General features: G+C 40.1%; 1 protein-coding gene across 1 annotated transcript in view; it reads left to right on the top strand.

Annotated features, from left to right (window-relative positions):
• The window catches only part of ANKRD33B (ankyrin repeat domain 33B), a 44,440-nt gene extending 17,582 nt beyond the window's left edge, over positions 1–26,858 (top strand). The window contains exons 2-4 of the mRNA XM_065629997.1: positions 13,781–13,910; positions 19,245–19,385; positions 26,008–26,858. Of these exons, the coding sequence (XP_065486069.1) occupies positions 13,781–13,910; positions 19,245–19,385; positions 26,008–26,858 (1,122 nt within the window). The remainder of the gene's footprint in view (positions 1–13,780; positions 13,911–19,244; positions 19,386–26,007) is intronic.
• Positions 26,859–27,795: the final 937 nt, after the last annotated feature.

Here is a 27,795-nt window from a genome sequence, read left to right as displayed (position 1 = left end):
AGATAAACAGGGTGGTCACAGGATCCATATAAGAGGAAAGACTGCACCAATGGCAGGCAGTCCCTTACTCAGCTCTCGGCACTAGGTAATGGCATTACAAGTGTGTGCTGCATTTACTTATTAAACTCAAGCTGCAGTATTGTAATTGACTTGAGATAGATGTGATGGCGATGCTACTATCTCTCACTTGGATATTCTAAATACCATTTTCACTTCTGCCATACTGTCTGCTAATACACTGACACCTGCAGTGGATGATAAATCCTTATTTAGCTGAGATAATAAAAGAGAGAAACTTATAATGGGAATGCACACTTTAACAAACAAACAAACTGCTTTAGAACTACCTTCTTCAGGATTTTTAAAAAGTTGAATCAACAAAAAATAGTGAGGTACTAGAGGAAGAAGATCACCTCTGAACAGATAATTCAATGTCACAGTGTGTGTTTTCTCAAATCAAAAATCAGGCTGAGCCTCTTGCAGATAAGTGTCATTGTGGATGAGCCAATTCCCTAAATACAGTGTTAAATTAATGTGAGGCTACTTACTAAGACTTGCAGTGTTCTTGATATAGCCAAACTCTATTCTCTGATCTTTCACAAATGTAATTCTGCCTTTTGTTAAAACAGATGCACTTTTCACAGGATGATGCTAAACCTACAGGGAGGAGCCATTTCTTAATGGGAAGTCTGAGGCACGCTGGATTTCCTCTCCAGTGGCTATATGCAGCCCATCAGTTGCTTTATCCCTAAAATAGACGGAACCGTAGTTGGATGTTGTTTATAGCAGGAGTTAGTTCTTGCTCTCTAACCAGTCATGAACATTATGGAGCTGTCAGAAGCCATAGGTCTGTGTCACAAGAGCACAACCTTCTTTGCCCTTGACCAAAGCATGTTTACATAAACACTAGAAAAGTCTATCTGAAATATAATCCACATGTTCTGCTGTAATTTAAAATGTGATCATAGTGATAAGTGTTTCTGACAGTTATAAAACATGAGAAACTTGGGCATAAAATTTCTACTCAGTATCAGCAATGCTAGTTCACTATGCATTACTCGAAAATTACATATTTTGCTTGAAGGTAATGTTTTCATCCAGAACTGAAAACCTCCAATATTCAGAGAGTGTGAATTTACCAAGGCAATGTTTGAACAATTAGAGTTATTAGTGTCTCATGTCTCTTTGTGGAAACTCACTTTTCAGTGCAATTTCTGGAGCACTTGTAATTAGCAGCGCATAGGTGGGAAAGAGTGAAAAAGATCTTGTGAATTCAGGAACAATAGCACTTTCCTCTAAGTTTCACAAGCCTATATCCAAGGAGTAACACTTATAAAAATCCAGTTTTTGGCTTCCAGCATCGTCATCTGTGATATTGTACAGTAGCTGCATTGCATGGAGCTGTGGGATTACAGGACTGCAACCCTTTAGGATCATGAGGGTTGACACTAATCCATACATACCAAAATCCACTTTAGGTCTCTGAGTAAAAAATAGACACCACCCATCACAGATGTGTCTATTGCTTAAAAAGTTTATTTGTTTTCTAAGGAGAAGCAGGGGACTTTTTTCATATTTAGTCTCAAAGAAATTTTTTGCCTTGCTGAAGCTGGAAAAAAAACCCAGCAAGGGGCATAACTGGCATGAAAGCCAGTCTGGGTAAAACTAGATGCATATGCTGGATAAAGGAAGGACTTTCATTGTGGAGAACATAATAAGGTCTTTCAAGAACCTGGATGCTTTAACATCCAAAGAACCACTGCTACTTGCACTAGTTGATGATAATCTGAAGAGATAAGCTGATGAGATGCCATCAGTGGAATCTTTGTTTGACAGAAGTAAAATAATACCACCTGGTCTGGCTGGAGAAACTTCTTCATGTCTGCCAAAAATATTTCAGCATACTTTTCTTCCTGAACATCAGCATTTAGCTCGTGTTTTCATGAGAAACAACTACTGATTGTTGTTACCATGTGATCCTCTGGATTGAAAAGAAGATGCTGACTGTTGCTATGTGATAACACTTCTAGAGTGAAGTGAATCCTGTAGGCTAAATACTAATGTTTCTGTCATCTGAGAATCACTTGCCCTTCTTCTTTACAAGGACAGCTGATCTTCCCCCCTTTCTTTGTTTTCACTGGTGGAGAAAGTTTACTGCAGTTTCCCAGTCCATTTAGGTCAGTTCCAAGATCAATAACTCCTTTTATTACAAGATCCAAGATCAATAAGGAGAATGATTATTAAAGGTGTTATAGAAAAGGAAGCAATGAGGTTCGAAAGCCAGAGCACAGGGGAGGCTGGGATGAAGAGACAATGAGGGTGTTACTTGTCCATTGATGCCGTTATGAAACTTACTGTCAAATGGCAGACTGACATGGAAACTTGGATTTTATTGCTCTTACAGCTTCTTTAGAACAAAGGGTGAGGAAACAGGCTGGTACTTTTGTTTGTAGTACTGTACAGTGTTGTGTGTGGCCTACAGGCATGTCCCCTGCCTCTGGTGTCCCAAGAAGTGTATGCAGTTACCCTTCTTGGTGAGTACGGGTCCTCTGCAAGGGAGAACTTTCAGCCTGATGGGTTTCTTTTCTTCATCAAGTTGTTTTCCTTTTGAGGAAAGATGCTTTTTTTTCTCTTTTTTTTTTTTTTTTTTTTTTTTCAGTGGCAGATGAACTGCTGATGGACAGACCTCTTCCTGGGTGTTTTCTTTACAAGGTTTGGGTCTGTTGTGATTCTACATCTGGGAAGCTCAGAGAAACACAAGCAAAACAAATTTACAGAAGTCGGAGGAAAGGAACTGAAACTTCTTGGGAAAATCTTTCCTATTATGAGTACAAGAGCTCATTGCCACAAGAGGGTGCTTGCAAGCTCATGGCTGGCTGTGGCTCTTCAGAGAACTCCACAGTGAAAATGCCCTGGGATCTTTAAAATGTTGTTTACAGAAGAGACAGATTAGATACAATGATAGATTATGACAGAGTAGAAGGTTGTTCATTTATGTTTTAACCAGTGTCAAATCAAAAACTATTGCTTACAAAGATTTTGTGATTCATTACTTCAGGAGAGGTCTCCTGCAAAAACCTATGAATTCAAACACTCTGTTTAGCTGCTTGCAACAGATCTAAGCCACAGTCGACCTGTGTCTGACGGACCATAACAGAAAGGTAAATGTATCTATTAAACACATAGAGGGGAGTTGAATCATATACCTCAAAGCCAAAGGAAGCAATTTTTGACAATTACGTCAGTGCATATGGTTTCTGAATGCACTCCAAAATATGTTTTTAAAATGCTGCAAACTCACCTTTTTATCTTAAATGTGTGTGAATATAGGTATATCTTTAGAGACCAGGAGAGAAGTTAACAGTAGTGTCCATCGGGCCCCCAGGGCTTGGAGTTCAGATCTAAACTGCTTTCTGAATGTTCCTAAAGGTCTTGCGTGGTGAGAGAATGCACCAGATACAAGTCACATCAGGTCTGGGTTATGCCGTTAGATGATCCAACTTTGACTTTTGTTTTGTTCACCTCTTAGCAGTTTTGCCTTTCTGAAAAAAAAACCAAAACAAAACGGACAAACAAAAAACCACAACCAGACTTCAGTGATATAACTGATAGGAAGACTATTATTGTAGCATTGGATTTTGAAGTAATCTGACAATTGAGAGATTCTCTAAAATGTTTTCCATATAATTATTTCCTCAAAAGTTAGATTTTGAGCCTTATTACAAATCTGTTTTCAGTGGTTCCCAGCCTCACTGCAGCTTTGTGCAGCAATTGGCTGGAGCAGCAGGTGCTCCCAGCCTTTTATAGTCCAAGGAAGAAGCGGTCAGCACTTTGCTGTTTAAATCTATTACTACCTGGAAACACTTGTTCCAAGCAAAGCTTAATAACGTACTGTTTGTTTAAGGATCCGGAAATACATTATCCTTGTTCACAGGGTGGTTTACAGCCCTTGGAAGCCTTGCTGAACATTGCATAGTAAGCTAGTGAAAGATAAAGAAATGAAATTAAAATCTGTTCACCGTTCCCTGGGACAGGATGAGGATGTCAGTGGGAGTCTATTACGTTGCCTCCCCCAGCACTCAGCAGTTAATGGTTTGGGTTGCTAATGTTTAGAGCATCTTAAGGTGCAGACATGGGATTTGTGGTAGAGATGCTTTCTGGGTTTACATCAAGATTCCCTCTGTTAAAGTTCAGCACATATTCACATTGTCTTCTGAAGTCAGACTTCTCACTTCTTTTTCATAAATATCTCTTCCATTACTTTTAAGCCAGAGAAGAGTGAACTGCTTCTAGCAAAGATATCAAAAAACAGGCATAGCAAAGAGGGATATATAAATTTGGCTGCCATGTATCATGTGTTATTACTGTCAACACTGTAAATACTTAACACTTACATTTGACAGTATTAACACTGATTAGTGTATGCCATACAAGCAGGAAAGCTAGGATTAGTAAGGCTGCATTATTTGTCAGGGATCATCACTACTTAGTACTTATGCCTAACATGACAGTCTAAATAACTGAAAATGTGAAATTTAACCTGATAAAATTTGTGTTCTTTCCCCTCCCATCTTCCCACAGTATTTTCTGTCCTTTACTGTCAGGCACCCCACAAACAGAACACAGAACCCTTCCCTGAAAACAGAGTCCTGGGCTGATTTGTCATGTGATTGGATCCTGAGATAACTTTCTTTTAACATATGGATAATGGCAATAAGTTCCACTAAGTGACCTTTCAGTTCATTCTAAACATGCATTACTTTATGAAACATTATTTCCTTAAAGTTTCCTTACATAGTAATCTTCTGAAATTATACCTTGTTTACTTCTGTGACCAGAGATCTCATATGCATCGCAAAGATTAATTTTGGACGGATTGGACTACATCAAATATCACTTCTGTTCTCAGTTGTGGGAAAACTATCAGTTTACTGATAACAGTTTACTCTCCATATAAACTTTTTCATTTGTATATTGCTTTGTTGCACAACAGTCTGCTGTCATTAGCAAAGGCACTTCTTGATGAAACTTCAGACTGAGTACATTCCTAATATAGTTTCACCAGCTGTCACTGCAAAATAATACATTATTTTAACAAAACTGATCTTGGGCATGAATGTTGTATACCTACTAACATCCTGAGCGCATATATATATATATATATATATAAAAACGGAATAGTATTAAATTCCGTAACTCAAGTACCTCAATGTTAAAATATGACTGTGCTGCTTGTAGCTGCTACTCTCGTTCATATATTCAGGTCTTCAGTTCTTTGTTTCAAGTTGAGGTTCAGAGAACAACAAAAGATTTTTCCTGTGACGACATATGTCCAGTTGCTGCTGTTTTTAGAAGTATCACCAAGTATCCTCTTGACTCATAGTAAAACAGCTGGCAAAGCAGCCCAGGCCTCCTGCAACTCAGTTGACACAATGCCCCTCAGCTCATGGGTTTTTTCAGGGCTGTTTCCACTGCTACATGCGATCCTGAGTGTCCTCCTCTTCTGGCCTCCTTCTGTAGCAAAAAGAGTGGCCGAGAGGATGTAATACAGCAAGGAACAAAGTAGCCCCTTTCTCTGGTGGTTGGGAGAGGACGTGCCAGCCAGCATTAGCTGTTGGTCAGGCTATACAGTTAAAAAATGTCCTCTGTACTCCAGCAGCCCTCCAGCCCTTTGGACACAGCGTGATTTGGGGGAGGCGTCTGAGGGGTGAGAGGTGGCAGCAGATGCTGTGGGTAAAGGACTGCGAGGAGTCCTGTGGTTCCTGGAGCATCCTTGGTGGGATGGGGTGTGGTGAAGGGCTGCTGAGCAACCAGGTGTTTTCTCGTCTGGGGTTTGCCTCATGGAAAGATGAGAACTGCCCATGGGATTGAGGAGAAAAAAAAGATTGCTACTGTTGGTGTAACACACCAGTTTTCCTCCCATTGGGATTCGCATGGGTTGAAGACATAATCATCTCAACTCTTCAGTTGTCCTCTTCCTCAAGCTTCGGTCAAGGGAGCCATGTAGAGGCAGCCAGGTGGCTGGTGCTGGGGGAAGGCATTGGACAATGCAAGCGGTGGGAACATGTTCCAGCCTCCTGTGGAAGCGTATACAACCCCCAGGTCCCCATCAGCTCAAGGGTTTTTAATTTCCCATTGAGTTATTCACTTTCCTTATGTGGCTTGATATTAAAAAAAAAAAGAAACAGAAAAGAAAAAAAAACCCAGAAGAGTTAGTCCCTCATAAGCATCTCTCAGTATTGCCATATGATAAAAAAAATGTGTTTCCTATATATCCCACCCATTGGAATATATCTGGTCACACGACGTGTGTTTGTTTATCTTCTGTGTCCCTTATGGCCCCTGGCAGCAGCTTCCTGAGGTTTCTGCCAGCTGCTTATATCACTAGTGATGCTGAAACCAATTCAGACAACATACATGCTAGTAAATAAGGAAAGTCACACTGATTTTCTTACCTTTTCTTGTCTGATTTATTACACAAGTGGCACTGGTTTTCATTGTTGTGTAATGCAAGCTTTTGGGCGCAGTAAAATTAACTTTCCTGGGACTATTTTTAGAGGTGATTGTGGAGATTTGGATTAGAATAGATTAAGGACTTCTGCAGCAATGATACATATCCTAAACTATACCTTTACTTAAAGACATGTGGCCTGACTGATACAAGAGGCATTATGAAGTAAGTGAAGTCAAACATATTCCACAAAATGGAGGGGAAAAAATGGTGGGTTATGATCAGCATGTCCATGGAGTGGCCCGTGTTTTTAGCTAGCAGAGTGCAATTCGCGCCGCAAAATGAATCTGTGAGCACTCATAATGCTGTGAAGCAAAGGTGGCAATTTTGTGCTTTCAGTAGTCAGGCACTGGAAGGGGCAGTGCCATTTAAGCTTGCTTTTGGATACAAGAGTGTGCTTCAGGCTACTGTGTTCCTCTGCAGAGGAGGCGGAGAGTTTTGTGTGCTGCTGCTCTGCTCAAATACTCTTTCGCACTTGTCTGATCGCTTCCTCTGGCTAAATCAGCATCTCACCCCTTGCTCCCCTCCAGCCATGTGTGGTTTTGTCCAAGCAACGCTCAGACAAAATTAAATTCCCAGTTCTTTTTTTTTGTCGCTTTCCCAATATGAATTTGTATGTGACTGAGCTCTTGCAGCCTTTTCTCTAAAAGGTCAGACTAAATTATTTTGTGCAGATAATATTAAAGCTTATGTGCTTGATGGATTTCTGTAGCACATAAACACCGCTTTTCATGGGACTGATGACCTGAATAATTACCTCATCTCAGTCACCATTGATCTAATCAGCTAAAGCAATTATAATACAAGCTCAAGCCATTTATGAAAGTTTCTCAGATTGCTTTGTGCAGACTGGAGGGGTTTGTGCATTATACACAAATTATAGTGGATAGTGATGCTCAGTGCAAAATTTTGTTCTTTTTTAATAAAAAGTAAATTCAGACTCTCCACTAACCCAGGTTTCACAGAGCTGCAGAGTTTTCAGTGGAGATCAGAATTTCCCTCAAATAATTTTGGGACATTTATTTTGAAATACTTGACCTGATTTTTTTTTTCCTTTGTATGTGAATTATGTTATAGTGAGTAATAGTTATATATAGTTCTGTTATAATAGTGAGTTATGTATAACAAAATATTAAATATATGAATAATTATTTTAGTACATCAACAAGAAAAAGTTTAAAGGCAACTTTATATTCCTTCATGTTTTATTATACTTCCGTCTCTATTACTCATGATATTGTTTGTGTAATATACTTGAAACTTAGACAATTTTCATAGTCGTCCCTACATATGATTGTGGATTACAATGAATCATTAGCTCATTTAGTTCAGTTACATGCAGTTTTAGTCATTGCTGTTAAACCAACCTTGCAGAATTGTCATTAATATTTACAGGTAGATATAAAGCAACTAGATGGTTGTTTATCATGATACTTAAGTAAAGCAATGGGCAATGTCAATTTAGTATTTTGCCAGACCCATTTTTATCTGGGATAACAGGCAAAATGCTATAATAAGCTGTTTTAATTCTCAGCACCTTGGTAGAAAACAAGTTGTCTGAAGAGATTTTTTGAAAAGCTAAAATAATTGCATGCTGTATGTGATTTGCTCTGCTGTTCAGCTTGAGTTCATTATTGATCCTCTAGTATTTCTTGTGATCTCTATTACTTGTAATGATCTAGTGTACGAATAGCCTTACATCTGTAGTTTTGTCATATCATCTGATTTATAAAATTATCTCCTGAGATATGTGTGACCTCACTTAATCAAACACATTGTTTTGTCATTAGCCAACACAGCTGAGCAGAGTGGAGTTTGTTTTTATAGTGGCAGCACTGTTCCAGTCTTACATGAAATCAAAAGCACATGAAGAAATATCAGATTAAAGTGAATCAAAAGTTTCCCAAGACTATTCTATTCTATTTCAAACAGACAAATTTCAAGTTGTTGCTTTTGTAGGAAATTTTAACATGGTACTTTTAGTCTGATTACAGAAGAGTGCTATGAAACTCTTACAATTCATAAACTCTGCCTGAGGAAGGTGTTGCAACATCTGATTAACTTCAGGTAGTCTCATGCCTGCAACGTCTATTTATGTACTCTGGGATGAAATTAAGAAGACTAGTTATACTTTATTTAGAATATATGGGAAATAAGTAATTTATCCCAGACTGACTGTTTTGTCATGTATTCTAAAATATTGTTCATTTCACTCTGTCGCTTCAAAACAAAGGAGGATCTTTCAAAACTGTGCTAGTTACATAAAATATGTCATATACTACAGAAAAATTGTGGGGAAGCTCTGTAAAATGCCAAATGTTCCACAGAGGAAAGACAGAGCCCTCAACACCTGGCAGTATTATGGCTTCTACTTGGAAAAAACCTGTTACTGAGCTGGATTTCAACACCCCCTTATGCGGAAAATTGACAGTAAATGTTAATGTAGTTGATATGATGGATGACTCACGCTTTCGTGTTTGTCACACAGAGCCTGTATGCGATATTTGAAAAATGAAATAGTATCTGTCGTGAACCTCAGAGAAGTCAGCAGCCCCAGTCTCCTCTAATGAAGAAATCCTTTTTCCTGTAGTCCAAAGCCAGCAATGTAATTTCGTGGTTAAGGTCTCTTATGCATAGAAGATCAAAGCGGATTTTTTTGCCTGTTCTGTTTCATTGGTCTGGGAGAATGATGGGCAGCAACCCCAGACACTGACCGGGAGAGAGCAAGTCTTAGCTAACACAGCAGTCCTGGAAAAGCAGGGACACTGTGCTTGCATGCTGTGACATACGTACAGTTATTCCTTCTAAGAACTGATTATTATATCTTAATGGGAATAGTTTGAGGTTTTATTGTGATTTAAAATAAGAGGTGGTTGAGGACATATGAAGAGGAAAAGAGGGAAAAGAATGTGTCGAAGGAGAAAGGTTGAAGTTTTAGAGAGAGAACATGCATTTAAGAATTATCAATCTTCCTCCTTCTAAGCTTTCACATGTAGTGAGTATGTCTGAGAACTGGTCTTAATAAAAAAATAATAGTAAAAATCAGTTTAAGAAATTTTTTTTTTTCCATGTACATTGACCACTTCATAGTTGCATCATGACTCTTCATAAGAGGAGCAGGACAACTGATGATTTGGTAGGGCACTAATGAGATAAAATGTCATCTCTTTTCTGAGGATAACCGGATTACTCAGGTTCAGAATTTTCTAGCTAAAAATCTTTTATACTGCTTTATTTTTATCTTTAAAAAGCAAAACCAAAACCAAAACGTTAAGCACACAGGTGTATTTTTCTGCAGAGTGCTGTGATACCGGTTACTGCTTTAACAATTGCTTCAAAAGACAGCTTGCCAAAAGTAATTTCGTATCAGTTATATGCATTAATTGAGACAGTTGAAAGAGTTTGTAGTGTATTTTGTCTGTGGATAATAGTATTTGTTGGTATTTCAAGTTAAAGATTCTAGACTAATAACTCATGTTGTGATTGCTTGATTGTGTGTCCTGGTTGATCTGCTTGTACTAACTTTCAGCAAGCAGCATACAGACAGGGCCAGAAATAGATGCGAGGAAGCAAAAAAAAACCCAAAACACCCAAACAAAAGAAAAAGAAAAACCAAAGCAAACAAAAAAGAAACAAACAAACAAAACACCCAAAAAAGCAACCTGAAACCACAAATTATCATGGTATCATTGAACCAGGTTCCAGGAAATAACCATCAAATCCAGAGGTTTGTTGCAATTTTCATTCTAAAGCTGTATCTTCCTGCACCTCATTTCAATATCTGACACATTTGGAAGAGTTATGGAAAGGAAAGCCATCCCCCCGCAGCCCTGGACGGTGCAGGGAACCATATGGTGATGAAGCAACTTGTTTTTATGTCCTTGCGTGATTGCTCATTTTGCCTCTCAACCAGGGAGCACTGGGTACGCTCTGTTGAACACCGGGTCCTCACACTCTTATCTGACCTGCTTCAGATTTGTATAACTGTCCTGCAAAAATGATTTTCCATTCTACTGCATCAGGTAATCCCTCAGAAAGTTCCCATTCTCCATTGCCTTTCCGTATCCTTAAGCAAACAGTCTTTGATAGAATCTTTGGAAAATAGACTTCAGAAAATGTTGATACCTAAGTAATCCTTCTGGTTTATAAACTCAGAATGGTGAATGAGGTTGAACAATTTTGAGATCATTTGTGTCTCATTTCTGCTGAAATCAGAATGCCAGTGCGTGTTAGATCCTATATGATGGAAGTACCCACTAAAAGTAGGACAAAAGTCCCTAAATACTGTAAAGCAAAAGCCTCTCACAAAAAAGAGCTAGTGTTTGTTGTTGGTTCTTGTTTGTTTTACTGTTTTACAGTTTGTTTTGCTTTTAAAGAGAGCAAAAAATGATTTTTTTCTGAAGCATCTGGGAAATATTTTTAGAACGCAAAAATGTCGTGAGAAAATATACTGTGAAAATATCCTTGAGATACTGAGTGAAACGTTTTTTTTCCATTAGAGATTATAACTACTTTAAGTTGTTCTTATGGTTTTTTGAAAATATTGCTCTCTTCAAAAATGCCATTTTTTCAGTGAACAATTCTTATTGTCAATAATTTTAGGTCTCCAAACTGTTGTATACTTAGTTTCCTAAGGAGCAGTGGTTGATACAGCAGGAGGTTTCGCTGCCACTCAGTGAGATCTGGACAAGCTGGAGGACTGGGCAGAGAAGAACCTGATAAAATTCAACAAGGGCAAGTGTAGAGTCCTACTCCTGGGGAGGAATAACCCTAGGCATCAGTACAGGTTGGAGGTTGACCTGCTGGAAAGCAGTATTGTAGAGAAGGACCTGGGAGTCAGCAGTGTGCCCTTGTGGCCAAGAAGGCCTGCGGTATCCTGGGGTGCATTAAGAAGAGTGTGACCAGCAGGTCAAGGCAGGTTATCCTGCCCCTCTACTCTGCCCAGGTGAGGCCGCATCTGGAGTATTGCGTCCAGTTCTGGGCTCCCCAGTTTAAGAAGGACAAGGAATTACTGGAGAGAGTCCAGTGGTGGGCTACAAAGGTGATTAGGGGTCTGGAGCATTGTTCTTACAAGGAAAGACTGAGAGAGTTGGATCTGTTCAGCCTGGAGAAGAGAAGGCTGAGAGGGGATCTCATCAATGTTTATAAATATCTCAAGGGTGGATGTCAAGAAAATGGGACCTGACTCCTTTCAGCGGTGCCCAACGACAGGATGAGGGGCAATGGGCACAGACTGAAGCACAGGAGGTTCCATCTGAATGTGAGGAGAAACTTCTGTACTTTGAGGATGCCAGAACATTGGAATGGGCTGCCCAGAGAGGTTGTGGACTCTCCTTCTCTGGAGACATTCCAAACCCGGTTGGACACATTCCTGTGTGATCTGCTCTGGGTGAACCTGCTTTAGCAGGTGGGTTGGACTAGATGTTCTTTGGAGATCTCTTCCAACCCCAACCGTTCTGTGATTCTGAGATTTTCCGCTGTCATTAGTAACTGATATTTTACTGAATGACTGGGGAATGTTTTAAATCTGTGAGTTTTTTGAGTTGGAAAGACCTATATCCTGAACATCAAGTAAAAAATAAAATTATTAAAGAAGTAAAATAATGCTAAAGTCCTTATCAAGTGGACACTGACACATTTCTTTTTAAAGCTAAGAATGATTACATTGTAGTAAAACTTGGATTAATCTGAACAATCCCACCAGAAGAGTATATATGTTTTAGTGAATAATATTTCAGGTCATATATATATATGTCTGATTTTAAGCAGAATCCTCTATACAATTTCAATAGAATGATTTGAAGTATCACAGGTTCTTCACAAGGAAATGGAGATGCTCTTTATAAAGCAGTGGTGGGTGTTGCTTCATACTGAAGACAAGAGTGAATTGAGAATAGAAGAAATAAGAGTAATAATTTTATTGAAAGATGTAATTGAGAAATACCCTACATAGCTTGCTGGCATCCCAAGGAGTTTGCATTGCCTCTGTATCTTAACAAAGTTGTTTGCCACCTAAGCCAAAAGGACTATTCAGAGTAACAATGAAACAGGACACTGAAGTATTAACTAACTTGTTATAATAACAACAAATCAGAAGCCACAGTTGTCATTTGCTGGATGTCTCTGTCTCAGCAGTGTGCACGGGGAAAAGAAATAGAATGTTTAGGCAAGAGCCACTTAGAGAAATGCTGGAGTCGTCAGGATGGGCCATTCAGTTTTCATAACCGAGTTCTCCTGCTTGCTAGTCCTTTATGGTTATGAACTTGCAGCATGGCTATGTGAGTATGTTTTAGGCAAGCAGGATTACCAGAGAGGTTGAAATTTGTGTCTCTGCCCTTATCTTTTTCAATAGTCAGATACCGATGCTGAGTTCAATAAAACCGAGTCATGCGTTGGCAGTGAGGAGGGTGCACAAGGAGCACTGAATTATCTGCACCCGCCCTCCTCTACACCTATCAGCCCCATGTAGATGACCATGAGGCTGTTTGAATAATCCTGAAGACTGCTGATAATCATTTTAATCCTAGTGGTCAAGTGAGAAGCCAGGATTAAGTAGTGTAGTTCCATTTAGGTAACAAGAAGTGTATTTTGCTGTGTTTTAGGGAAGTTGTCATTTTGCTGTTGTGGAGTGAAATGCTGTCTGGGTACCAAGTGGGGTTATAAGGTTTATCTGCTGGCTTGGCTTCTTCCTGCAGGTTTTACCGCTTCCAGCTGTCATAAAGCACATTAAACAGGAACTATAAAAGCAATTTTGTTTTGTTTATGGTTATAAAAAAGTCTAGTTCTAATAGGAAACCTGAAGTATTTAAAGATAGCAACAGGCACTATGAACACAACTCCTGCCTACCACTTCCTCTTCAGAGAACAAGCAGTTGTTTTCCAGAGAATTAATATTCAGAGCAGGTCCAGTTCATCTTACCTTCTGGGTTCATTTTATTATGTAATAAAATCTGATTTATTCTCATTTGAATACAGAGTATATAGCCATATAAGCTTAAGCCATTTATAAACAGTTACTTTCCAAGTAGCATAATATAATACCTACTCTCTTAGGTATTTCTGAGGAATACCAAACATTACTCGCCAAAGGGCAGAGATAAAAAGCGGTGTTTTGGATCTGAACATTGTGTCTTTAGCTAATCACTAGTTATGCTGATACCTTTTCAGTTCTTTGGTCTGAAAAAAAAAAAGAAATCAGACTAGTGTTGTTCCTCAGTGAACTTTTCTGAGTCCGACAAACCTAACTCTCTCTTTATATATTACTTCCAGAATGGTCTTATCGTTGCCTGTTACCAAGGTTATGTGGATATTGTGATAGCCTTAGCGCAATGCCCTCACCTTGATGTGAACTGGCAGGACAACGAAGGGAACACAGCTCTAATTACAGCTGCACAGGCAGGTAAGGTTCTGCTGTTCACCTCTGACATACTGGGTCTTAGGACGAGTGTGTGTTGTGGCTATTATTTTTAAGATTTTTTCAAAGCCCCGAAAGAAATTAATCTGCATAAAATAATCCTGGCCAAGCCCACTCCCCAGTAAGTTTGTAATTATTTTCTTTGAACTAAGACAGAAAAAGCCATACATTTCTAGTAGATGCCATTAACTATTTTAACTTAAAAATAAATGAAATCTTGACCCAAGTGTTCAGTACTATACTGCTTTGTTCCTTAGAGCTTATTTTCCTGTGTTTGCTCTGGCAAGCAACCAGTCAACATTGTGGTCATGTAATGTGCAGTATTCGTGTTTATAGCATCTCTTTTCTCATGCTTGCTGCACCTGCCTCGGTGGGTCTGTAGTAATTGCTGACTGTAGGCAAATGTATAATCACTAAGAAATATCTTAGCTGCTAAGACATTCTTCAACCACCCTGTAGTTAAAATAAAATAAAAAAAAGCGCAACTATTTACATAGTCTCAGTAGGATTCAGTGTTTGCCAATGCTGCTTTTATAACAGACTGGTTTATATTGACGTCGACCATGTTAATCCTGATGCAGACTGCAGTGAGAGCAGAGTTTACCCCCAGGTTTTCTTTTATCCTACCCAGCATGGTAATATTCAGTGAACAAGTGTAACAGATCACATAAATCTAAGAGATGCTCTGGAGAGAATTACTGGTTTCAAGTGTACAGTTGAAAAGCAACCAGTCCCTAATTTCTGTTAAAACTGAAACACTGTGCTTTAACCTTTAACAGAAGCTGTAGTTTCCTCCTACAAGTGTTAAAAAAGTGATAAAGTATGTACATCAGGAAAAATTTGACCAAGGAGGCCATCACTTTGTAGTCTAAAAGCTGTGCCAAGGGTTGCCTGTCTCTGCAGCCATGGTTTCCTTTGCAGCCCTCAAGCTTGCCACTCAAAGATGATCACTTTACAAAGAAACGTGTACCTGGTCTTTGTCATGACTTCTCACTGATGAAGGGTATGGGATATTTGTAGGAGTTCATGGGACATAGCATTTCATCTAAGACACTGCAGGAAACAAATTTCCATCAGGCAGCATCAATGGACATGACAAGCCATGTCTAAAGATTGAAGCAGTTCGATGTGATGTCAATTTAGTAATATTACCACTAGACATTTCCAGGTAGTACCAAACTTCACTTCATGTTGTACCAAAAAGTGAACTTTGCTAAAGAAGTCACTGTGAAATAGATTTTGAATACCGGAAGAAAGAATTGCGACCAGAGTAGTCACATTCACAGTGAAGTCATGAGTATAATAGCTTTCCAAAGAAAGTGGTGAAGTCTCCAAAACTCTAACCTACTTTTATTTATCTGTCCTAATATGAATTTGGACTATAAAAGGTTTAACACTGACTCCTTCCTGACCTTTATGACTCGTGATAATGAGCTCAGAATTAATCCAGAGGGCTGACATTGACTTGACACTCTCTGCCAGCACTTGCTATTGATCCCCAAAACAACTGGAAATGACTCAGTCAGCAGAAGCTTACACAAACTCTTAGCAACTTGGATGTTTTCCCCTGCCTACGATAATCCTGAGCTACAGTGTTGATACCACCTATTTAATTCATTATCACAAGATATTGCTGTAGTGTTAATACAGATTACTTTGAGGTTAACATTGCAACCAGAGGACCTACAGAGCAATAGATGCTGCTTACTTATTGCTGAGTGTTAAGTAGTAACACTGAGCAGTGTATTATAAAGAACTGAAAGTCAAGCTTACTCAAGCTTTCCTTTAATGGAGGATTTATTTTTGTTGGTTTTGTTTTGTTTGTTTGGTTTTTGTTGGTTTTTTTTTTAACTTTAGACCATGAAAAATAATTATATCTTTGCAAAGTAAATTATTCTGAGATATCACTGTTATTTATACCAAAATGACAGGTTTTTCTCTGTAAAGTTTAATAGCAAATCCACATTATTTCAGCTAGCTGGAAGGTTTCAGAAAGTGATGCTGTTTTTGTTCCAACCCACTGACCAGGTGGACCATCACATATGGCCAGACCCCTAGGAGGAGCTGGATGGGAAGGAGGCTGCAGTCCTGCAGGATCATTCCTGGTGTTTCAGAGTCTGCATCTGTAACACAAGATACAGATACTAAGGCAGATGACAGGGAGGCCTCTTTAGTTTTGCTAGAGGAGTTCAAAATCCATGCTTGCCTATGCCATTTCATGACTGCCCAGACATGATGCTCGAATCTGAGCATCAGTTTGAATTAAATAAAATTATCTTAAAGACCAGCTAGAGTTTCAGAAGATAAGTGAATTCAGTTTCTCATATTGCTTTTGATAATTTAAGATTCTCATCCTTCAAATAAAATATCTAAAGCTGAAGTTTTTTGCAAGCACTGACATGAGAAAGATAGGCTGGTGGGATCAGTGAAAACCAGTACTTTCTTAACAAGCTTATTAGTAGTAAAAAAATAACAAGAAATAGAGTCCTCTGCTTAGTCTGTAAATTTCAGTTTGAAAATTGGTCTGTTCACTTGGTCTCTCAGTATTTCTTACAGACATGGGATTCCTTCTTAAAGGGATCTTGCCTTCCAAAACTGTAAATTTGTTCCAGCCTACAGCAGGTGGTGCCCAAAAATGGATGGTGACGCTTTAAAAGCAGAAGTAAAATCATTAAATGTCAGTACAAGGACAATGCAGAAAAAATGGGAAATTGATGCAAACAAGAGATTGAAATAAGTAGAAAGAAAGAAAGGAATGAGAGTTGGAAGGGACCTACAAGGATCATCAAGTCCTTTGGCTCAATGCATCCATCAGAAAGCGTTCACCACCCAGAGATCAAACACAGGCTTTTTGCAGGTACAAGTTGAAATTGTTATATGACAGAGCATCTTCCTTACTATGCAGCTTATCCTTCTGCTTGCATTACATAGATTATTAGGTAAAAATGTCATGACTATATGCATTTCCTCTGTGGCAGCAATTAAGTGATTTAAGCTACTACAGGTATCTTTGCTGATCTTTAAATATGGCTCACAAGGTGAAGAAGTGTAGCCTTAGCATGCCAGTTCTGGCAAAAGATAGATCTGGCAAAAGGTAGATCTGGCTTACAAATTTTATTTTAGAGCTGCATACAGCTTTCATAGCAGACTCTAAATCACAGAAGACTCACCTGGTTTATGATTTACATATATAGTTTTAGTACGCCCAGACGAAAGAGAACTGAAGGAAACTTTATAGCCTTAAATCAAAAGCATATGACAGAGTTCAAACAAAAGCTTGGCAGCTCTGAGTTTTACTTTGAATTTGATGTCTGTTTGAACTGGAAATTTGATGCAAACCTCAGGAGGACAGAAGCTACTGCAGATTAAAACTGAAGTGGTTTTCAGGAATCCCTGAGACACAAAACTTCTGAGAATCACAAATCTCTTCAATTTCTTTGTTATCTTATTGCACTTTTACATTTTTTTTTCTCCTCTGTCTCATTTAATACCATCTGTAGTCCCCTGAAGAGTTTTGGCTGAGCAAGGTCTTTCAGGATTGATTCTTAGGGTCGTCCAGATTTGCAAAATGTCTCTTACACATGCTTTTGGCAAAGGGAAGAACATCTTTAGTAATGTAACAAATGCTGAAAAATCTTCTATGTTATTATTTCTCCTTCTTTCAGTTCCCATCTCTGGTTTCTGTCATCAAAAATCAGAATTTCATCTGCTCCAAAACCTTCATGAAGACACACACTGTATATCAGTGAAACACAGCATGTCCTGTAAAACAATTCTGGGACAAAGATTCTCCCAGTAGTAGCCAATACCCTGTTAGGATTTGATCTTTTGCCATGAAGTCAGTGAAGGTGAAGCATCTGTATTGAATAAGCAGGACTGGGTTATTTGATCCTGTCCTGAACCCGGTTCAGTTTTGCTTGGTTCAGTTTGTTGTGGTTTGCTGTATCTTTATATTTCATTGGCATCAGACTGCACAAGGTTCAGGGAGCTCCTTATTTCATTTCCTCTGGTATTGCTAAGCTGATCTGCGCTATCTCTACATCTCCTGAAGTTTCAGGAGAGTTTCCAGTTATGCAGCAAGGTAGAGGGGTCCAGCAAATTCTAGGAGATGAAGAGTAACACCTAGACAACATCTTAAATTAATCGGTAAAGATTTTCTTAACTTGCTTTCCAAAGTGTATGTAGGACCGCATTGGTACAAAGCAACTGCTGATGAAATCTGTACCAGATGTGGCACTATAGACTTTAAAAGTTTTTCCGTATGAATTAAAATCCGCTTCAGTAACATTTCTAGATGGATTTGAATGACATGCATCACAGAATATTCAGCTGGACTGCAGAGTGAGATGAAAGAATATTTTTACAGCTCCTAGTAATTAAATTGTGATTTTTGCAGCTGCCTGACAGACTGCATTATTTTATCAAGCATCAAAGCATCATAAAACTAAAGACAAGTGAATGGAAAACTGTTTTGAATGAGTCATAATGGCACTAGATACTTGTCTTGTTCTGGTAGTCCAATTATAAAGACTTGATGTTTTAATCGGTCCTCTAGCCATTTAAACAGAGATGTCTTCAAGTACTCGTATGCCCTTGCTGACACCAGTTATCCTGGTGTACAAGGCACATGAATGGCAACAGCAGCTGCTTTTAGAAACAGAACTGAACTCATTGATTTTACAACCAAAACTAAATATCAGTCCCATTTTACTGTTGCTGGAGCATAGACAAGTGGTTTTACATTGTCAGATGGAAAACTAAAAATGTGGGATTCTACACAAAATATTTCTTTGTCTTGTGTCAGGCAGGCCTGGCACAGTTTGTTAGTATTATTGGTTGGAACTACTGCAAGTAATCACTTTTTAATGAAGTATCATTATAGTAAGGCTCAAATTTTCCAGTGAAAAAGCTGACCCTTTGCAGTAATTTCCACAAGGTGATGAGTCGTCCTTCCATAAACTGTAGGAATTCCCTTTGCAGTGCTATTCACCGAGTCAAGAAACTGAGGTCCCTTGCAACCTCAGAATGACCGTCTCTGGTTCTCAATTGTTCCCTCACCGTAAATTGAGTTTTCATAGAGAAGGGCAACTTGAGAGAAGGTGAGAACCCAGGTTTCCAGGCCCCTAGCCTGGTCACAAGTCAGTGCCACTTAACTCTAAGGCTAATGACTTCGATGAGTGGAGGAGGATACGAAGAAAAGAAATCTTATTAGTTATCTACACTTTTCCAGTTATCAAACCTGCAGGAGTAATTTTTGGTTTAACTTTGAGATGATACCTTAATTCTGTGATGTGTTTTCTCTTTTTCATTTCTTTAAAGGGCACATAACCATTACAAACTATTTGTTGAACTATTTTCCTGGGCTTGATATTGAGAAGAGGAATGTGTTCGGATTCACAGCACTGATGAAATCTGCGATGCAGGGCCGAACTGAATGTGTGAAAGCCCTGATGCTGGCAGGTATGCAAAGTGCTTTGCTGCTTCTTTGTCATCTTCTACCTGTATATACTAGACAGTCACACAAAAACACCAAGAAGAAAATTGGCTTTTGGGGTATTCACTCTGAGAGGTGTCATGCAGCCTTCCCTGGAAATGGGTGCAGCTTTTAGATAAGTCATAGACAAGGTGATGAAGCCACACGTGAGCAGTGCAGAAGCACTCAGTTTGCCTGTGGAAGCTCATCCTGGATCTCTCTGAGAGCTCTCATGGTGAGAGTCATTGTCTTGAGGAGAGTTCGGGGAGTGTGATCATCAAGATTTTTAGACAAGTAGTTAATGATGTTCATGACACAGCTGGGAAAGACACACAGGTCTCCTTCTGCCAGTTCTGTGGGTATGATGGTGCAAGGGTGTGTGATGGTGGCAGGACCATAGCCAGACCTCCAGCCATGGCAGATCCTGGGGCAGGGCATGGAGAGCTTTGGGGGCTCTGCCTCCTGTCAGGAGGGTTTGGTGTAGGGTTCATATCCCATAGGGGACAGTGGTGGGAAATTTGGCAGCATAGGGAATAACCTCTCTTTCTAACCCCTCTACAGATCTGATTTGGGTATCCAGGCTTATGGGCAACAGGACACCAGCAAGTCTGTATCTCCTGCAAGGAGGGAGTCGTGGCACAGGCAGTGGGCAGGTCCATCTCTGCCCCCCTATCTCTCTTCATACTTGAGAAGAGGAAATATATTTCTTGCTGATGGCTTTTGACCGTGGTTGAATTGCCAGCCATATGCATTGTGAGGTGAAGGGGTTCTGGAGATGAAATTCGAAAAGCAAGAGGCATTCGGGCAACAGCCTCCACAGGAGCAGTCCCAGCATACAGCACCTTTTAGGCACAAAGCTGTGTGTTTTTATTGTGTTAAATAATTCATATATGAGGGAATCTCTTGACACAAATTATGATAACAGATTGCATGTGAATATTGCTACTGTCCAGACCAAAAATCTTACAGGTCCACTTCCCTGAGATAGATCTTGAATAAGTAGATAATTTCAGTCATTTTGCTGTCACAGAAGTTTAACCCCTCATAATATGATTATTTTAATTTGCAGATATTTATCAAGCATAGTGATATTACTTTCATTCATGTTCATAATATCAGGTTTCTAGATGTTGATAGGACACAGAGATGTTTGGATGATGAGGTAACTGGCATGTTATTTTTTGCAATGTTCTGTAGATTCTTATACTGGAATCAAGGCTTTGGAATCGGATCACGCATTTTGGAGTTAAAGTTTTTTGAAACAAAATTATAAAATGACTGTCAGACCTACAGAGCTAGAGAACTTCTAGACACAGATGCACTTTCTGGACTAACACATACTTAGTGTACATGCTAGTTCAGAATTTCCCAGTGCTTGTTGTGAATTATCACTTAAAATGAAACTTCAAACCTATGACCTTATGACTTGTCAAACTGACCTTACAGTATCATGACTTTCTATTATTATCACAGAGATTGTTGTTCTTTCTGTTTTGGTCACTATACGGTATTTCACAACCTTTCTGTCTTTGTAGATAACTCAGTCTTTATTATTCTACTTCTTGTACAAAATGTATCAAAATCAAAGTTCACTATGTAGTTGCTGCCTCTGGTATCTGAATAGCCACCTTCTCGCTTACATGATTCATAAGAAAACAGAATACTGGGGAGAACATATCTTTAGTCAACCAGAAAATGGTTTTGTTAGCTTACAAATCGAGTTTACCTACAGAAAGTTGTATTGGACTGTTTGTGCATCAGAGATCATGAGAATACTGAAGATCATCCATTGGCTAAAGAGGCGCAGAGTTAATATACTCTGAGTTTCTAAATTGCAGTTTATATACGTTTTTTGGTGAATATTTTGCAGGTCCTAACATCTTCAGCTCAAAATAGGGGCTGCAAAGGAAGTGTGTTAGATTGCCTACGCTCATTTTAATATCTGATGATTTTTTAGCACTGTACAGTCTGGCGAAGTATAGGGAGGAAGCTGCTCATTCAGAATGGATTTAGAAGTAGTTTGGGGCTTAAGGGATGCTGAGTGGCTGCTGAGAATAAAGTGATAGTTTGCTGAAGAAAGTGAAAGAATTTGTTATTAAAAGATTCAGTGAAAAAAAACAATTTCACAAATAAACCAGCAAAATTTCATGTTAAAACATAAGAATGCATGGAAATACAGGGGGAAAACACCCAAAATCAGCTGTGGGTCTACTTGCATAACAATAAAGCAGGTATGTGTCTTTAGAAAAGAGGAGCAGGTTTTTAAACCCAGTATCTGTTTAGTGGCTTGGGTAAGACCTCTATTGACAGGCATCTACTTATGGCAGTGCAGCAGGTCAGTAAATGAAAATATCTCACCTCCCTGGCCACTTAAGCATGGATTTGACACAGTCAGATGGGGAAGAGGTAACAGCAACATGTGACAGATGGTTAGAGATGGATTGTCAAAGTGACTGCTCTTTCCGAAATTTCAGTTCCTGGAGGGTGGCCAAGGTCAATCACTACAAGATTAAGGCACTCTGAGACACTTGGCCATAATGTTTGCTCTTTCAAAGTGAGTCTTCGGAACATGTGAATTTGCTATTTGTGAGCGCACAGCGATTAAGGGGGGATCCCAGTCGCTCATCAGCAGTTTGTCACAGGTGGCTGCGCTGCCAGGACCAGGCTGCTGCCAGCATTCAGCAAGCGAGCCAGTCCAAGCTGGAGCATAGAAATGCCGGTTGTAATTCATGTGTCAAGCCCTGCTGTAATCTCCAGTATAAACTCACTGCTGCTTTAGTAAAGTCATGGGAGCGGCTACGGATCTGGAGATTGGGCTTTAAATACTGTGTGAAAAACAGGTTGGTAACAGATGCCTGAGCTCTTTCAGTCCCAGTTCTTAAACCCAGGATGTAAGTTTTGCATCTAAAGGGACATTAAACCTTCTTAATCAAATAGAATATTAATATCTCAAAGGGGCATGTGTATTCAAACTAGTCGTGCTGAAAATGATCTTCAGGGCAATTTTCCTAGGAAAATCAGGCAAGTGTCAAATGCGGTTTTCCTAAAAGAACACCTGTAGCCTATACTTGCATTGAAATGACAATTAGTTTGATAAGACTGCTATCACATTTTAAAAGGAACATGACTATTCATGTCTCTTCCAGATGAGGCATTCTGCTGAAAGACGTGTGTTCAGAAACATCTGATCCATGCAGAAAATCAATACCACTATAGTAAATCACATCTTAGAAGAGATTTTGTGATAAAGGTACAAAGTCAGCATCGATTTCTGTTGAAAGATCAGGATTTCAACACTCTGTAGTACTGTTTTCTGAGATAAAGTTTCCGAAACACCTGGGGACACATCTGTCAGCAGCAAGAGCAGGCTTCTCCTCAAAGGGAGGTGAGCCAAGGGTGACAGCAAGGCACACAGAGGCACTAGCCTCATCAACAAAGGTGCTCCTTGAAGAAACAGAGCAGGGATGGTGACAGTAATCAAGATCAGACACTACTGCAGTGATTACCACGCAAGTCCATAGAGACAAGGTAGGTCTGAGGTCAAAACTAGAAATTAAGTCTGTGGGTCAGGGTCCAAATCAGCAAGGCACGTGGCTAGGCACAGACGTAGCTCAGGCTAGGATCAGAGCTGAGTGTCTGAGCTTAAATGCAGCCCCCAAGCAAAGGTGGGGAGTCCCCAGCGAGCGCTTTCTTACACAGCTCTTCTTACACAATTCTGATGCGAGGTCTCACAGCTGCACCGTATCAGAGCTGGGATGTCTTTTTCTTGAAGATAATGCTAAACATCTGTCTGTACCTCTTGCTTGTTTATAAGCAGGGCATACTGTTCGTTCAAATGTGTATTTGGAGAAAATTCTTTTAGCTACTGTTCTTCCTGTGGTAAATCCTTGCCTGTACAACAAGGAAACAATTCCTGTGTAATCTGCCCTGTTCGCAGTCAGCTCTAGTGGGAAGGAGTGCAGACCTGGGCAAGTGTTAAGAAGGGCAACAGGAAAAGAGGCTCACCTGAGATGGGAGAGATTCAGGGCTGTGAAGTCTGGGTAGGATGGTTCAAAAACAGGCTAGTGGAGCAGGAGGACATTTCTTTGTATGTCTTTGTTCCTTGCCTCACTGGTTTGCCTGTAGCTTCTGCAGTCAGGAACTTCGTCAAACCCTGCTATCTTTGAGAACTCGCAATCCTTTCTTCATTCCACAGCTAATGAACTCTTTGATTAAATCTTCCTCCTTTTTGCCTCCTCTCTGCTTTCCAGTCTCAGCCCCATGCTTGACTCCCTGCAGTGCCCCTGTGCTTTCTCTCTGAGTAGTCCTTTCTGCAAATATCACTTAAATTACATTTAAACTGAGATCAGCTCTTTTGCTTAGGGTGTCTCCATCTACATTCATTCTTGGTCTGTGCCTCTAGCATCTGCTTTTTAGGGATTTTCTCAGAGATTTAGGAATCAACTGGTACTTAATAGAGTTGAAACTGAGGTTCTGATCACTTTCCCCATGCTCTCCTTTTTCCTCTGTTTTCCCGTAACGAGGAAACACCCTTTGTGGGAAGGTTATACTGGACTCATTGCAAACTGGTTCCTGGTTACCATTCCTTACATCTAGTCTCTCTTATACTAGTCTGAAGTGCTGTCGCCAAGATAATCCACCCTGAAGAATATAATTTCTCATTATGTTTGTGTTGGCTGTTTGAAAATGGTGCTTCAGCAGATAGAGAAGCCCTTCAATAAGTCAGATGTTATAGCCCATTCATATCCCAGCTTGGAACTCTTTCAAGGAACTCAGAAATTATCTACAGGGCCAGTGATACGTGCAAAACACAATCAGATGTTAAAGAGCACAGTTATGTTGAAAGCATCTGGGCAAAGTGCCTGTGCCTGCCCCAGGGAATGTGCTGCAGAGCTGCTGAACCAAGTCTACATTCTGGAGTGTGCAAAGCTCCCCCTGAGATCAGTCAAAGTTTAAAGGCGAAATATAAAACAAAGTATTTACAGCTTAAGAACATGACTGCCTGAAACCAGGGAATATTCACTCATTCCCCTTTCCGTGTCATTAATTCACTAACACACCCATATACTCTAAAACATCACAATGTGTGTGCCCAGCTGGTATGTCCAGGATCACTTGGGTGCAATGCAGGGATATGATGCTGGCTGTCAAGTCCTTGACACGTCTCTGAGATTCTTTTTTGTTGGCAACACGAAGCTAGTTTTTGGACAGATCTTTTGTACCCTTCAGCATTCACCAGATATAACATGTTGGGCATTTGCAACAGTGTCTTACTGACTTCAGCTTCCAAAACCACTTGTTGCTGCTCATTGTTCTGCAGTAATTCTTCCAAAAGTGGACTGTGCATTGAGCTTCCTCTGTCCTTTATGCAGCTCTTCTGTGTGAGCAGAACTAGGCATATGCCAGCCTCATTGACAAATGCCCATGCTCCCACTCCAGTACCAGAACTGAGAGGACTTCTCTGCAATTTTCTGGTTGCCAGGGACTGTGGCAGCATTGGAGGAAGTATGACAGAAGCTGTAAAGGATACAGCAGATCTGATTAGGATGCTTGCTCCTTCTGTTACTCTTGTATCCTCTCCTCAGGCAGCCAGGTGCCCTGCAGAAGAGTGTAACCCCACTTGAAAGCAGAGTGAAGAGCAAGGGTAGAAGCCCATGAGAAGGGGCTTATAGGAACATGGAGAGATCAAAAGGAAGGCAAGGATGGAAAAGAATGCAGAAATATATGGGGAGAAAGAATGGCGATGGGGACAGATGTCAGAATTGGATGGATAGAGATCATAATTAGGGAATGGGGGATGACAGGCTGAAAGATAATAACCACTACAAATCAATTCCTTCCAGGACCTAACACTGTACTTCAAATGTCTAATCCTCTGCTGTCTAGCATGTGTCCCAGTCTTCTGTTATGACTGGTCCACTTGGTGATAACAGAACGTTTTTCGCTAACAACTACTACATTTCCTCAAGGGTGGTAATCTGAGGTAGACGGCACCAGCTGTTCTGGGCTGAGACTGAAGCTCCATTTCCCATATTACCACTCTCTGACATATATAGAAACTTTCCTAATATTTGATCACCCTTGTCACCATTGTTTCAACTTTCTCAAATTCTACAGTGTCCTTTCAGAGATAAGAGAACCTGAACTGTACACGTGGTGTTTTCTCTATTTTTTTCCTATTTTTATCTATTTTTCCCGATTTTTGGGGGTAGAAATTAGTAGTATTTTATTTTCTATTTTGGCCCCTAGTGAGCACTGAGCTGATATTTTCATGGAACTTGTGATCATTAGCCCAAGGTGGCAGCAATGAGTGCAAAGGGAAAACAACATACAATACAGTTCAAATTCATTATGTCGTTCTTTGCGTTGCTTTAAGTGAATTTCGTATATACAGCTTTAATTTCTTTTATTATTTTTTCAAATAAATCAGGACTTCAGAAAGTCAGGAACCCTGATCTCTCCTTATTGCATGTTCATTTTTACACAAATATTATAGTGTTTCATATGTGATGTTTTCTTGCAGGGATCTGCCTGATTCAACTCTGATCATAGCAACAGAAGTGTGGGCAGTTTCATTAATTAACACTAATTGTTTTTCTTTTCTTTGAGGGGCAAATGTTCACGCGACTGACCCAAGCCGTGGACTGACTTCATGGGAATGGGCTTGCTACACAGGAAGATCAGAATCTGCCTTCATTATGCAAAAGCTGATGGACAGGCCATGCCCGGAACAGTTTTGTGATCAATACAAACCAGAATGGCCAAAGATGAAGGAACTTCTTGCCAAGGCTGCAGAGCCAAAAAGCTGTTTGCAGCGGATTTCTGAGTGCATGAGAGCAGCTGTGTCATTCCGGGCTTTCTACGGCCCAGAAGAAGACGGAGTCCTCGATCACATGGTAAAGGTGACAACAAGCTTAAGCAGTCCCTTCATTGCTCTGTCATGCCGGACGGTGTGCCCGGGCAGCCCGCCTTCCGTGGGGAAGCGCAGACTGGCTGTCCAGGAAATCCTCAGGAAGCAGAGGGCCGAGGAGATCCGATCTCAGGACAAAGACCACTTTAGCAGCTACGAGAAGCTATTTCAGAACTCCAAGGTCACGCTGATCCCCAAGAAGAAGGACCGCCGAGCCAGCCTGCAGCCCATCAGCCTTGCAGTCTCCCAAGTGAGCATCGTGGCCACGAGGAAAGCGAGCCTCTTGCCACTCCACCTGCTTAGACGGAGCAGCGTCCGGCCGGGATTTGTCGTCCCCAAAGTCCGTATCAGCAAGGCTCCTCCACCCACCTTCCAGCCAGAAAAGGCGAGAAGGAGGAGCAGTGCAAAGGATGACCCCTATTTGCAGATTCCCAAATGGAGATACAAGGAGCTCAAAGAGGAGCGGAAGAAGGCAGAGGAACAGGAGAAGAAAAAAGCAGCAGAGGCTCAAAAGCAGAGGCAGGTGTCTCCTGCCAGATGCAGGACCTGATTTAAAGGCGGTTGCTTAGAAGGTTTTAGAGCTATTAGTCTTGCTGTCTGAGCAAGATAACAGACTGCATGCCTTTGTGCATGCCCAATGCTTATGGAGCTGGAATTCTGAATAATGGCCTTTCAACGGGGGAAACAGGGCAAGGGCTAGGCCGCAGTGTGTCTGATGGTGGAGTAATAAGGCATTTTGAGGTGGAAGGCTTACTAAGTTTACCTGTCTGCTGTTGATAGGAAGTTTTAAGTGGTACACTCCTTTGCGGTTTCATTTTTTTCCGGTTCCAGGTGAATGACTGAGAAACAGCTTGAAAAACGACATGTGTGCAAAAGGATTGTATTTTGTGTTTGTTCATTTTGTAATGGACAAAATTAAGGAGCCGTGCTTTTGACACTAGACGTTCCTCCCTCTCCTTGCTTAGGTAGACATATTGCAAGGTTTTATAGTCATAATGAAAAGTTTTAAATATACCACAGTTTTGGTGGGCAGTGAAAATCCAGGTCTACAATTGTTTTGAATATAATAAGCACTTTATTTTAATTCCAGTAATCAAAATTTAAGACAGGATAGGTATTAAACTGTACAGCTCTATACAATCTGTATACAGTTCTTTATCCTATTGTTTGTTGTGTTGAATATAAAAAGGGCTGCATATGAAATATTTCTGTAGTTAAGATATTCACATCCTCTGCAGGTATAAATCAGGGGCAGGGACCAAATTCTCTGGAGCAACAGAGAGGCTGAGCTAATTTTTTAATGCCACGATCACCTAAGATTTGTTTCCCCCATTAAGTTTCCCTGCATCCGCTATCTGTTGTCTCCTCTTTAGTCTCAGGGAAGTTTTTTGTCACTATGTTTAACTGTGAAATAAGGGAGATGGTGAGCCACAGTTGGGCTTTTTTTTTAGGTTGGTATTTAGGTTCCTGTTAAAAGACCCCACCAG

This window comes from Caloenas nicobarica, chromosome 2 (genome assembly GCF_036013445.1).
Source record: "Caloenas nicobarica isolate bCalNic1 chromosome 2, bCalNic1.hap1, whole genome shotgun sequence".
NCBI lineage: Eukaryota > Metazoa > Chordata > Aves > Columbiformes > Columbidae > Caloenas > Caloenas nicobarica.
The sequence above is the reverse complement of the archived record's forward strand: the minus strand, read 5'-3'. Positions and strand labels throughout refer to the sequence as shown.